The sequence below is a fragment of the Megascapheus bottae genome, chromosome 1 (assembly GCF_031878675.1).
Source record: "Megascapheus bottae isolate mThoBot1 chromosome 1, mThoBot2.hap1, whole genome shotgun sequence".
Classification (NCBI taxonomy): domain Eukaryota; kingdom Metazoa; phylum Chordata; class Mammalia; order Rodentia; family Geomyidae; genus Megascapheus; species Megascapheus bottae.
The window spans coordinates 29,270,013-29,283,478 of NC_143509.1; the positions used below are offsets into that span (position 1 = coordinate 29,270,013).

Sequence of the window (13,466 nt, forward strand, 5' to 3'; positions counted from 1 at the left end):
GAGGTACTCTGGGCTCTGCTCCAGTTCTTGGGGTGCAATGTGCCTACTGGGGCCTAGGGAGACCAAGCTATTGGCTGGGGTACACCCAGGCTGGGAAGGTGCAAGAAGCCCCAGGACTGTCTCTTCTGGGCCCCCACCCCTCCCACCAGAGTTCTGGAAATTTCCTCCCCATCCATTCTTGTGTCTGGGTCACTGAGGGACCAGACTGAGCTCTCAGGCTGTGGGAACCTTGGCACCCGTGCACATTGGCCGCCTGGCCATGGGGCCGAGGGCTCTAGCCTTGGCCTTGTGCTCCCTAGAGCCGGGGTGGGCCATCGGTGGGCCGGGCTTCCTTCTGTGTGGGAGTTCCTGGGGTGGCACTATGGCCACCCCATACATGCCAGCCTCTGGCCAGGCCTGCTCCCCTTGCGTGACCTGAGAGCCTGGGGTAGGGAAGGCAGTTGTTAGCAGAGCTGGCCGCAGGCCACATGGCCTGGCCTGAGTCTGGCCCTGCAGCTGTCACTACAACCCAAAATAAACCCAAGGAGGCACAGCAAGGCCGCACCTCACCTGCTGCTGCCAGCCCCCAAATGGCCTCTCTCTGGTCCAGCAGGAAGCCAAACAAGCGCCTGGGGAGTTGGGGAGAACTGGGCACAGCTGAGGGCAGCTGCACAAAAGGCCTGTGATGGCCTGCTTGGACAGTTTTGGGACTTAACAAAGGTGCCTGCCCCAAACTACTGTCGGGGCTCTCTCCGCATGGGACCTCTGCCGTCATGGGGAATTTGGGGGTGTAACGTGCCTACTGGGGCCTGGGGAGACTAAGCTGTTGGCTGAGGTCCACCCAGGCTAGGAGGGTACAAGAAGCCCCAGGGCTGTCTCTTCCCGGCCCCCACCTCTGCTACCAGAGTTTGGGGGTGCAGAGCAGCCAGCTGGTTCTGCCCTGCTGTGCTCACCAGCACTCTCCACACCTTCACCTGGCCAAGGTAGAGGCATGTGTGCCCTGGTCTTGTCCCCACACTGGGAGCCAGAGAGAACTAGACAAGCTGTCTCAGGTTCTCCATGACCAGAAGCAGACACAGGCCCTTTGTAAGAGTGATCCCCCCCAAGGGCCTGGGCTGTGGCCTAATGGTCAATGCTTCCTTGCCTGGCATGTGGGAGGCCCCAACTCTATAAACCCCAGGGAGCTCGGGCATGCTGCCTGCCAGACAGACTGCTGCTTAAAGGTGTCAGCTGTGAGCCCTAAAACAGCCCTCATGCTGGGTGCCAGGGTCTCACACCTGTAATCCACTACTCAGGAAACAGCCCTGGAGATCACAGTTCAAAGTCAGCCTGGGCAGGAAAGTCTGTGGGACTCTTCTCCAATCACCAAAAAGCTGGAAGTGGAGCTGTGGCTCGAGTGGGAAGATGCTAGCATGAGTGAAAAAGCTACACCACCGGGCCGGGAGTTTGGCCTGGTGGTAGAGTTCTTGCCTAGCATGCATGAAGACCTGGGTTCGATTCCTCGGTACCACATACATAGAAAAAAGCCGGAAGTGGTGCTGAGGCTCAAGTGGTAGAGCTCTATCCTTGAGAAAGTCCAAGGACTGTGCTCAAGCCCTGACCTCAAGTCCAGGACTGGCAAAAAAAAAAAAGCTACACTACCCATGGGCCAGGAGTTCTTGCCTAGCATGCATGAAGACCCGGGTTCGATTCCTCGGTACCACATACATAGAAAAAAGCTAGAAATGGTCCTGTGGTTCAAGTGGTAGAGTGCTAGCCTTGAGAAAGCTCGAGGACAGTGCAGTGCTCAGCTCTGAATTCAAGCCCCAGGACTGGGAAAGCACACACACCCACACACATCAGTCATCAGACACTGAAACTGTACGCCAATTCAACATCCCCAATCCCCAACCAGGGCAAAGATCACATCTTGGGCTAAGTCTGGTGGATCTATGAGGTTGTATCTCTTCTCTGTCCTTACTGGACTCAGAATCCTTTTTCAAGATGACTCACCACAGAACCCCCTAGAAGTTGCCTTGTGAATATGAACAGTGCACACCCTGTTCTCAGACTTGTGTTCTGAGAGCCGAGTTCAGGGCCATCGCAACTGCTGCTCAAATTTCCCATGTCCACCATGCCTGAAGTACTGGCTGTTCCCAGCAGGTGGCGATGTGTCATTCCCTCAACCTTACCTCCCACAACAACACACATGGCTCCCCTCTGGCTCCCTGGGGAAAGATCCTGGATGGGACTTCAGGAAGACCCCTGGAAGATGGCTTTTTCTCCTAGGTGCTTTCTTTCCTAGGCCGGCCCATTTAAGGAACTGCAATCTAAGCCTCCATCCATTTCAGATCTAGTAGCCATCACGACAAAGAAGCAGACAATATCAATTTAATTCACCGAACAGTGAAAGTATCCATGTGCCATTACTAGAAGCCACTAATAAGTTACAGCCTTCTGGGACTGGGAGTGTGGCCTAGTGGTAGAGTGCTTGCCTAGCATGCATGAAGCCCTGGATTTGATTCCTCAGTACCACATACACAGATAAAGCCAGAAATAGTGTGCTATGGTTCTGGTGGTAGAGTTGCTAGCCTTTAGCAAAAGAAACTCAGACAGTGCCAGGCCCTGAGTCCAACCAAGCCCCAAGACTGGCAAAAAAAAAAAAAAAAAAAAAAAACACCCCAAACTTTCCTGACTAGGCCAGCTTCAAACTGTGATCCTCAAATCTCAGCCTCCTGTGTAGCTAGGATTACAGATTCATGAGCCACTAACACCTAGTCCTACTCCAAATCTTTTGTGGTGGTGGTGGTGGTGGTGATGAGACCTTACAAATGGTGTCCCTTAGCTCTTTTGCTCAAGTGGTCTTTGAGTAGTTAATTTTAGATAAGGTTCCCACTGGGACTTCCCTGACTTGGCTGGCTTTGAAGTGCGACCCTCAGATCTCAGGCTCCTGGGTGGCTAGGATGACAGGCGTGAGCACCAGCGCCCAGCCTTTCTAATTCGTTGTTGCTGTTGTTTTTGTGGGTCATAGGGCTTGAACTCTGGGCCTGAGTGCTGTCCCTGAGCTCTTCAGCCCAAGGCTACTACCCCATCCCTTGAGCCACAATGCCACCATTTTCTAGTGGTTAATTGGAGATGCACCTAATGTTCTTTAGTGCCCAGGTTGGCTTTGAATTGTGGTCCTCAGATCTCAGCCTCCTGAGTAGCTAGGATGACAGGCGTCAGCCACGGTGCCGGGCAAGGGGTAGCCCAGGCTGGTCTCGAGGTAGTGATCCTCCTGCCTCATTCTCCTCCTTGATTACCAGCGTGGGGCTGGGAGTGTGGCTTAATGGTAGAGTGCTTGCCTAGCATGAAGGAAGCCCTGTGTATTCCTCAGTACCGCATATACAGAAAAGGCTGGAAGTGGCTATGTGCCTCAAGCGGCGGAGTACTAGCCTTGAGCAAAAAGTGTCCAAAGACAGTGCCCAGGCCCTGAGTTTCAACAAAACAAAACGATAGTTTTATTATTGGCCTGGAGTTTGGCCTAGTGGTAGAGTGCTAAAGACCCAGGTTCGATTCCTTGGTACCACATACATAGAAAAAAAGAAAAAAGCTGGAAGTGGTGCTGTGGCTCAAGTGGTAGAGCTCTAGCTTTGTGAAAGCCCAAGGACAGTGCTTGGGCTCTGAGTTCAAGCCCCAGGACTGGCAAAAAAAATAATAGTTTTATTATTATTGAGGGGTTACCATTTCATACATTTCTATTTTCGGACAATGTCACCCCTTCCTACACACTAGGGTGGGACTGGAGAGCTGTCCAATTGGGAGGAGCTAGGGCGGGGCTAGATAACTGTCCAATTGGGAAGAAGAACTAGGGCAGGGCCGGAGAGCAGTCCAATCAGGGGTGCTGAAGCCAGCAGTCTGGCCAATGAGGGCCGAGGGGCGGGGTGGCAGTGCGGCCGGCTCCTCTGGACGGTTGTTGCCGGGTGCTGGCTGGCAGCGGCCGTTGGACCGCCAGGCATTGGACGTCTGGGATGGTGAGTGCGCTGCCTGAGACCTGGTGGGGACCACCACCGCGGGGGAGGGAAGAGCTGGAGCAGCCCAGCCCACGGGTGGTGGTGCCGTCCACGCTCGCCACCCTGCGGGCACTGCGGAGAACCTCGGGGTGGCCTCCAGCAGGACAGGGACAGGGAGGGCGGCAGGCAGGCAGGACTGCTGGCCCCGTGCCGGTCCCGGAGCTCGGAGAACAGGTGCAGGGTGGAGCGGGGTGTGTGTGGGGGGATGACGTGGGCCGCGGCCCTGGACGACCCCTGAGTCACCCGCCTGGGGTCGAGGCCCGCCCCGCCCAACCGAGGGCTGCCCACCAACGCCACCTCCATTTATGGACTGCTGTTGGGGGCGATCAGAGAGAACGTTCCAGCCTGTGGGGCGGGGGAGGGATGCACCGGGGCCTGGTCTCCGTGGGGTGCGCGGGCGGCGCCCTCCCGCCCCCCCCCCTCCTGGCTGGGCAGGCCGGCTGTGCCCTACGGGGGTGGGGACCCGCCCTGCCGGGGCAGGTGCTCCCCTCCCCAGCTTAAACCGCAGGCCAGTGTCCGCTGATATAAACACTGGGGCAGGGGTGGGGGGAGATGACTGAGAGATGGCTTTGATTTCTCCAGGCCCTGGGGATTTGGGGATTTTCTTCCTGGCGGTACTCAGGTTTGAACTTGGGGATCTCTTGCTTGCTAGACAGCCGTTGAGATGGTAAGAAACGCTGATCAGGAGCAGGAAGGTGAACTCAAGGGAACAATTGGTTTTGTTCAGGATGAAAATGCGGGGAGGGTGACCAAGTCTCCTTCAGCCCTGCTGAAAAAAAGATGGCACACCTCCCTTACCACTGGGGTCTTCTTTCTTTGCTTTGCTTTGCTTTCTTGCCATTCCTGGGGCTTGAACTCTCTGTCTGGACACTGTCCCTGAGCTTTATTTTGCTTAGGGCTAACACTCCACCACTTGAGCACAGCGCCGCTTCTGGCTTTTTCTGAGAAATTTAGTGGAGATAAAAGTCTCATGGACTTTCTTGCCCAGGCTGACTTCAAACCATGATCCTCAGCTCCCAGCCTTCTGAGATCTGGGTGATAGGTGTGAGAGGAGGGCTTCTAATTCCAGTTCTTTTCCATCAGAGAACACCTGAGCCACACCATCCCAAGTCTTTCTGGTTCTGTTTTGTTTTGTTTTCAGTCAGGGTCTTTTTGTGCTCGGGGCCAGCCCCAGACCACAATCCTGTACCTATATCTAAACCTACAATGTAGCCAGGATTATAGACATGAGCCACCATGCCCAACTCTATTGATTGGGATGGGGGAAAGAGTGTCTTACAAATATTTTGCTTCGGCTGGCTTTGAACTAGAATCATTCTAGTCTCCCGAGTAGCTGGAATTACAGACATGAGCCCCCATGCCCAGCTTATGTGAATGAGGATCCATGATCCTCTGGGGCTCATTGAGTTCTTGTTAGTTTAGGGTACTTCCAAATTGGCTTGTGACATTGAAAACAAACTGAATTCTAATCAGATGCTCTGTCAAATCATGACATAGTGTGTCTCATCATTTAGACTTGAAAAATCATTTCTTCCACTTTTTCCAGTAGTGCACTATTATAATTTTACCCTATCCTCAACTACTGTAGTATCTGCACGTAAATTCCTATCTGTATGTGCATAGACATACACCATTTCAAGAAAACGGAGAGGTTGGGTGTGAGTGAGGAAAAGTACACCAGCTTGGCTTCCATTTCTAGCACGAACAGAGAATGTAGGAGCCGGGAGCATGGCCTAGTGGTAGCAAGAAGCCCTGGATTTGATTCCCAGGTCCCACAACACAGAAAAAGCTGGAAGTGGTGCTGTGGCTCAAGTGGTAGAGCTCTAGCCTTCAGAAAGTCCAAGGACTTAGTACCCAGGTGCTGAGTTCAAGCCCCAGGACTGGCAGAAAGAAAGAAAGAAAGAAAAGGAAGGAGAGAAAGAAAGAAAGAAAGAAAGAAAGAAAGAAAGAAAGAAAGAAAGAAAGAAAGAAAGAGCACAGAGATGCTTTTGGCTGCTCTTTCCCTCAAAGAGCATCTCTAACAGGGGTATCCAGTCTTGTTGCTGCTCCACTGAGTAAGGGGCATTCAGGCTTCGAAGTGGGTGGGGCCTCTAAGCCAGCCTGTAGAGTGTGTGAAGGGTCACAGTGCGCATGTCCCTGGTGCCCAGGCTCAGGGACTGGGCTGGGACCCATAGGGGAGGAAGAAGCAATGGAAGTGGGTAGGGCAGCTTCTCCTTCAGCTTCAGGGTATTACTGTCTCCTGGGAAGTGGGACAGGGAAATCTGTTCCTTTTTTTGTCTAGTCTACTTGGTGTTGGGGATGTAACCCAGGGCCTTTGCACATGCTAGACAGACTCAGCCACTGGGCCCCAACCCCAGGCATGGAATCTATTTCTGCAGGAGGATGGCATTGGGGAATTGTTTTATGATTTGATTCTATTACCAGAAATAGTATTTTTTTTTGCCAGTCCTGGGCTTGAACTCAGGGCCTGAGCACTGTTCTTGGACTTTCTCAAGGCTAGAGCTCTACCACTTGAGCCTCAGCACCACTTCCGGCTTTTTTTCTATGTATGTGGTACCGAGGAATCGAACCCGGGTCTTCGTGCATGCTAGGCAAGCACTCTACCACTAGACCAAACTCCTGGCCCAGAAATAGTATTTTTTTTTTGCCAGTTCTGGAGCTTGAACTCGGCCTGAGCACTGTCCTTGGGCTTTCTCAAGGCTAGAGCTCTACCACTTGAGCCACAGCACCACTTCCAGCTTTTTCTATGTATGTGGAACTGAGGAATTGAATCTGAGTCTTTGTGCATGCTATGCAAGCACTCTACCACTAGGCAAAATTCCTAGCCCCAGAAACAGTATTTTTTTAGTTGGTCATGGGACTTGAACTTTGGACCTGGGCCCTGTCCCTGAGCTCTTCAGCTCAAGGCTAGGGCTTTACCATTTGAGCCACAGCACCACTTCCAGTTTTCTGGAGATAAGAATCTCACCGACTTTTCGTGCCCAGGCCAGTTTTGAACTGGGATCCTCAGATCTCAGCCTCCTGAGTAGTTAGGATCATAGCCTTGAGCCACTGTGGTGCTGCTTAACCTGGTGCGATTTATGACACTTATGTAATGCCAGCTTAGGTGGAAGATATATGTAGGAGGGTTGTGTTCCAAGGCTAGCCCTGGGCAAAACCCATGAGATACTACCTGAGAAATACTGGCTAAGAAAAGGCTGGAGGCATGGCTCAGGTGGTAGAGCACCTACCTCCCACCAACTTACAAAGCCTTCAGTTCAAACTCTAGTACTAGACAAAAACAAATTACAAACCCTCAGAAAGCCACTTGGGCACAGGCAGAGTGGGGTCAGAGAGGAAGTGTCATGGAGGGTCCTGGATGCTAGGATCCAGTGGCTCATCCAAAGAATGGAGTCCAGTCCTCTCTCCTTGTCCTCCTCCAACTCATGTGTGTGCTTTGTTCTAGGGTTCCGTGACCTTTGAGGATGTGGCCGTGGACTTCAGCCCGAGGGAATGGGCTCTGCTCACCTCGGCCCAGAGGAGACTCTACAGAGAGGTGGTGCTAGATATCTTTCAGGCCCTGGCCTCTGTAGGTAAGAGTGACATGGCGTCTCCACGCAGGCATTTGCTCCTGTGTCTTCCTGGGTTTACACCATGGGCTTCTGTCTCACCATTCATGGGTGGGGAGGGGTGTGCCAGTTCCGACTGTAATTGGAGTAGAGATTGGGAGGACTGCAGGCCAAGACCAGCACTGACCAAAGTATGAGACCCTTTGTGACAAATAAGTAAAGCAGAGCTGGGGTGGGGTCCAGTGTTAGAGCACGTGCTTGAGGGAGTGTGCTGAGGCCCCGGGGATCAAGCCCCCCCAACAGGACAGACAGATGGATAGCTTGGTTGATTCTAAATAGATGGATACCTAGCTAGATTCAGAGAGAAATAGATGGGTAGGTGATAGACAGATAGAGATATATAGATTATAAACAGATGATAGATTACATAGATGATAGGGCTACAAAGAGGGATAGATATATTAGATGGTAGGGATTCTTAGTTTGATATGTGGATAGATGATAAGTAATAGATAAGGATGAGGGGTGTTCATGAGATGAGACATAAGAGGTAGATGAGATTAGAGGTGCATAAATAAAATAGATGATTGATAGATGGTAGATAAGAGATTATAGAGATTAGATAAAGCCAGAGGGGTGCAGGCTCAGCAGTAAACACCTACCTAGCAAGTGAGAAGCCCCAAATTTGAACCCCAGTACCACACACATACCCACTGAGCTATGCCTCCCTCCCTGCCCCCACCTGCTTCCCTTTCTCCTCTGCCTTGTGCTCTTCAACCCCCACAGATGCAGTCAGCTATAGGGCCCTGTCCTACCTCCCCAGTTCCAGAACCACGAGCCTAAACAAGCCTCTTTTCTTTATAAACCACCCCATCTCAGGCACCTTCTTACAGCAACAGCAAATGGACTCAGAGAGGCCAGTGTCTGCTGGTTTGTGATGATGTAAAGAGCACTGTTGCAAGTGCTCGTGCTGTTAGTACTGAGGTCAGGGACAGAACCTTCCTGAGTCCACATGTCCACTCCCGTGTCAGCATGTCTGTGTGTTCGATCTGGGGTCCGTCGCCTGACACTGTGTGCTTTGTTCTTTCAGGTGACCAGAGACAACTCGGTTCTCAGCAGGATTTCCTTGCCAAAAAATTATCCAATAAGCAGAAAATAGCAAGGTTCATCAGAAATGATGCATGGGCCTCTCTTGTAGGAGAAAATTGGGAAGAGCAGTACAGAGGTAAACACAAAAAACAGAGGAGATATTTGAGGTTAGTGGTTCTTAGAAGCAAAAGAACTCTTCCGAACGACAGGCTTGCTTCTTAATGAACTAACAAAAATATATTGGTGGCCCCTGCTTGTAATCCCAGCTACTTAAGAGGCTGAGATCTGAGTCAGATCATGGTCCTAAAATAGCCTGGGCAGAAAAATCCATGAGACTCCTAATTCCACTTACTCATTCAAATGCCAGAAGTAGAGCTGGGGCTCCAGTGGTAGAGCAAGGAGCAAAAATGCCCAGGGACAGCACCCAGGTCCTGAGTTCAAGCCCTGGTCACACACACACACACACACACACACACACACACACACACACACACACAGAGGCATGGGTGCGCCTAGCTCCAAATTTATTCACAGGTTTCCAGACTTTTTTTTTTTTTTATCAGTATGCCTTAGTGTTTGAAAGATAACTTATTTAATTGAAAACAGTATCAGGAAGCCACAAATGAGTAATGGGCTACTAGTTAACTGTGCTGCGAAATAATTCAAACCAGACAGATATCACACACTTCTACGGGAAATATCAAGGTTAGAAATATGGTATTGGGCTGGGCGTTGAAGGCTCATGCCTGCATCTGAGAGTCACGGTTCAAAGCCAGCGCAGGCATAAGAGTCCATGAGACTCTTATCTCCAATTAACCACCAGAAATATGGGATTGCTTGGTTAACTATTGCATCCTAAAAGCAAACCCTTAACAAGTGAATTTCCAGTTTGCTTTCGTTTCTTCTTGTTTTGGTGGTAGTGGGCTTTGGACTTAGGGCCTTACAGCGAGTTGCTCCACCACTTTAGTCCCGTCCTCATCCCTGGAGCCCCGCTCCCACGTTTAACCACGCCCTGACACTTTAGCTCCTCCCCACCGCTCAGCCACGCCCCCAACGCTTGAGCTGCCGTTATTAAGCCCCGCCCCGCCACTTGAGCTGCGCCTGCCCTGGAGCCAGGCTCCCACGGCCCCCGCTGCTGCATTTCCACTTTTCTGCAGGTGCTCTCTCATCGCAAAGATGCAAATTTTTGTTCACTAATTTCTTTTTTTTTTTTTGCCAGTCCTGGGCTTGAGCTCAGGGCCTGAGCACTGTCCTTGGATTTTTCTCAAGGCTAGAGCTCTACCACCTGAGCTTCAGCACCACTTCTGGCTTTTTCTAAGTATGAGGTACCGAGGAATCGAACTCGGGTCTTCGTGTATGCTAGGCAAGCACTCAACCACTAGGCCAAACTCCCGGCCCCTTGTTTACTAATTTCTTATTCAGCTGATTCCATTTTGAAGTGTATTTTAATTGGATTAGGTACAACTGGATGCCGTTGTCACTGTGTAAGAATGGAGCAGGCTTTGCCTGTCCTCCCTTAGGGGCCCTGTGTCCCAAGGATGTCACTTAGTCCGCATCTCCTTGGTGTCTCCTGAGAGCCCCGCTGGAATTGCAGCCCCTGAGGGGTTGGAGGCGCGGCTCAGGTGGTCGAGCGCCACCCATGAGCAAGCGCATCAGGTACCGAGCTCCAGTCCCTGTCTCGGACCAAAAAAAGAGAAAAGCCGGGACTGGAGCCCGGGGTGACGCGGGCCACCGCTGCCTGCTTGCTGTCCTTGCAGAGTCTCGGTGAAGAAGAGCCGGCGCGCCGGGGGCTGCGGGCCAGGCCGGACGTCGCGTGGGGCGCCCGCCGGGCCGGGGCGGCGCTACGAGTGCGGGCGGTGCGGAGGCGTGTTCACGCACCCCTCCTCGCTGCAGCGGCACATCCGCATTCACACCGGCCAGAAGCCGCACAAGTGCGCGCAGTGCGGGAAGGCCTTCAGCCGGCCCTCGTACCTCCGGACCCACGAGAAGACCCACAGCGGCGAGAAGCCGCACGCGTGCGGGGTGTGCGGGAAGGCCTTCCTGCGGCCCTACTCGCTCACAGTGCACGCGCGCGTGCACACCGGGGAGAAGCCCTTCGCGTGCGCGCGCTGCGGGCGGCCCTTCAGCTGCCCCAAGTCGTTCCGCGCGCACGTGCTGGCGCACACGGCCGGGAAGCCGTACCGCTGCGCGCAGTGCGGCAAGGCCTACCGCTGTCCCCGCTCCGCGCGCGTGCACGCGCGTCTGCACGCGGGCGAGCGCCTGCACGAGTGCGCGCGCTGCGGCAAGGCCTACGGCTGGCTCGCCTCGCTCCAGAAGCACGTGCGCGTGCACGACGGGGAGAAGCCCTACGCGTGCGCGCGCTGCGGCAAGGCCTTTGGCTGGCCCTCGTCCCTGCACAAGCACGCGCGCGCGCACGCCCGGAAGTCGTGGTCGGGCGGGGCTCCGGCGGGAGCGCGGCCCGTCCGGCCTGCGCCCGCGCCGGCGCCCGCCGAGGTCCGCCAGGAGGCGCGCACGTGCGCCACGTGCGGGAAGGCCTTCGCGCAGCGCTCGTCCCTGCGCAGACACACGCGGAAGCACGCCCTGGAGCAGTCCCTAGACGCCAGCCGCCCGCAGAGGCCCCCCGGGGCCCTCGACCCTTCCGGAAAGCTCAGCGCACAGACCGGAGAGGATCGGCGCACGGGTGGAAAAGTTGGGAAGGAGTTCAGCCGTCCCGGATGCGCTCCGGATCTCCTGAGAAGTCACACCGGAAAAGAAGGCTGCCAAGACGAACCAAGTGAGCCGGGCGATCGGGCGGCTTGCCCAGGTGAGAATGAGCAGCGCCCCCATCTCAGCCAATGATCGGCGAGTGGCGGCGCGCCCCCACACTGCCCGGGCCGAGCGACGAAACCGGTGGAGGTGAGAAGACGAGGGCGGCTGAGAGCCGACCCTAGCCAGCGACTTCCCCGTCTTTTTGTTTTTCTTTTGTTGTTTTCAAATGGACTTTGAGGGAAGAATTCTCGAGGTGCGCTCCCATCTTCAGAAAATAAAGGTCTACAGAGAATGGAGGTTCGCCCATGCGCAGTTACGTCTCCCACGCTGAAGTGTCTTGCACTCAGTGATTTCAAGTGTATTTTAATTTATATAGCCTTGTTTGTTGTTGTTCCTCTGTCACTATGGGGTCTTTAGGCCAATGAGCCCGTGGCACTGGTGGACATTCTTCAGTGGCCTCGTGTGTCCAAATAGGATGTCATTTGACATCACCTTTATATCTATGGAGGAAACTGCAGACAAGTACTCTACCACGGGCCCTGGAGCTTGGCCACGCCCAGTGCCTGGCCACGCCCCCGCGACTGGCCACGCCCCCGGCGCTTGAGCCTTATTTCCATCCCCAACAACCTTTTTGTTTGTTTGGTTTTGGTTTTGTTTTTACCAGTCCTGGGGCTTGAGCTCAGGGCCTGAGCACTGTCCTTGGACTTTCTCAAGGCTAGAGCTCTACCACTTGAGCCTCAGCACCACTTCTGTTTTTTTTCTATGTATGTGGTACTGAGGAATCCAATCCGGGTCTTTGTGCATGGTAGGCAAGCACTCTACCACCGAACCAAACTCCCGGCCAACAACCTTTCTTTCTTTCTTTTTATTTTTTTGCTCTTTTTTTTATATAGGTATCTATCCATTCTCAGACAATTAAGTTTTGACCAGAAGATTGTAATTGTATTTTGCTGGCTGGCTGGTGAAGATTTGGCATGCACTTGTAAGGTTGAGGCATCATCGCCTCCAAAGTGTTGCACACGTTGCTGCTTGCTCTCAGACCTTGTTCCGGCCAGGCCTTGGGCAGTGTGTGAAATAAGAGATGACAAGTGGTATCTAGTGGAGAGATTCTGCTGGGCTGTCGTCATAAGCTAAGGTTGGTAAAGCTAGGACTACATTTCCCAGCATGCCTTCTTCTCCATGTGGTTCCATGCTGGAATTGTGCACTGGCCCAATGTGCATAATAGAGGAAACCATGATTCCTTCAGGGGGCCGCCTAGGTAGGTGACATTATCTCTCTCTCTCTCTCTCTCTCTCTCTCTCTCTCTCTCTCTCTCTCTCTCTCTCTCCCTCTCTCTCCCTCCCTCCTTCCCTCCCTCCCTCTCCCTCTCTCCCTCTCTGCCCTCCGCCCTTTGCCTTCTTAAACATCGTAGAGTTTCCTTTACACCGGGCACTGGGTGGCTCACACCTGTTTTCCGAGTTACTCAGGAGGCTAAGATCTGAGGATCACAGTTCAAAGCCAGCTTGGGCAAGAAAGTCTGTGAGACTCTTCAGTTAAGCACCAGAAAACCAGAAGTAGTACTGTGGCACAAAATGGTAGAGCACTAGCCTTGAATGAAGGAATGCAGTGATAGTACCCAGGTCCTGATTTCAAATTTATTGACCAACAACAAAAAAAGTATCTTCAAGCCAGTCATGGAAGCACACACCTGTAATCTCAACCTGGAGGCTAAAACAGAAGCACTGAGAGTTTGAGGCCAGTGTGGGCTGTGTAGTGAGAGCTTACCACAAAATGTCAAAAGCAGGGCTGGGAGTTTGGCCGAGTGGTAGAGTGCTTGCCTAGCATGCACAAAGACCTGGGTTCGATTCCTTGGTACCCCACATACATAGCAAAAAGCCGGAAGTGGTGCTGAGGCTCAAGTGGTAGAGTGCTAGCCTTGAGAAAGTCCAAGGATAGTGCTCAGGACCTAAGCTCAAGCCCAGGACTGGCAAAAAAAAAAAATGTCAAAAGCATTCTCAAAACAAGCATCAGCTGCTAGACTGGGCCACCCCAGGCTCAGACATCTGACTTGCATTTCCGGGCACGGTCTGT

General features: G+C 53.1%; 1 protein-coding gene across 1 annotated transcript; it reads left to right on the plus strand.

The window, feature by feature from the left end:
• Positions 1 to 3,895: 3,895 nt before the first annotated feature.
• Znf556 (zinc finger protein 556) lies at positions 3,896 to 11,689 on the plus strand. Its single transcript, XM_090341167.1, has 5 exons — positions 3,896 to 3,971; positions 7,456 to 7,582; positions 8,649 to 8,831; positions 10,250 to 10,269; positions 10,418 to 11,689. Exons 1-5 carry the CDS (start codon positions 3,969 to 3,971, stop codon positions 11,483 to 11,485), a joined length of 1,401 nt encoding a protein of 466 aa, XP_090197293.1. The 5' UTR covers positions 3,896 to 3,968; the 3' UTR covers positions 11,486 to 11,689.
• The last annotated feature ends 1,777 nt before the right edge of the window (positions 11,690 to 13,466 follow it).

Excerpts from the sequence above, each read along its gene's own strand:
- Znf556 (XM_090341167.1), top strand. Across the intron at positions 7,583-8,648 it reads TCAGGCCCTGGCCTCTGTAG|GTGACCAGAGACAACTCGGT; the intron begins GTAAGAGTGACA and ends TTGTTCTTTCAG. Across the intron at positions 10,270-10,417 it reads GGGTTGGAGGCGCGGCTCAG|AAGAGCCGGCGCGCCGGGGG; the intron begins GTGGTCGAGCGC and ends GTCTCGGTGAAG.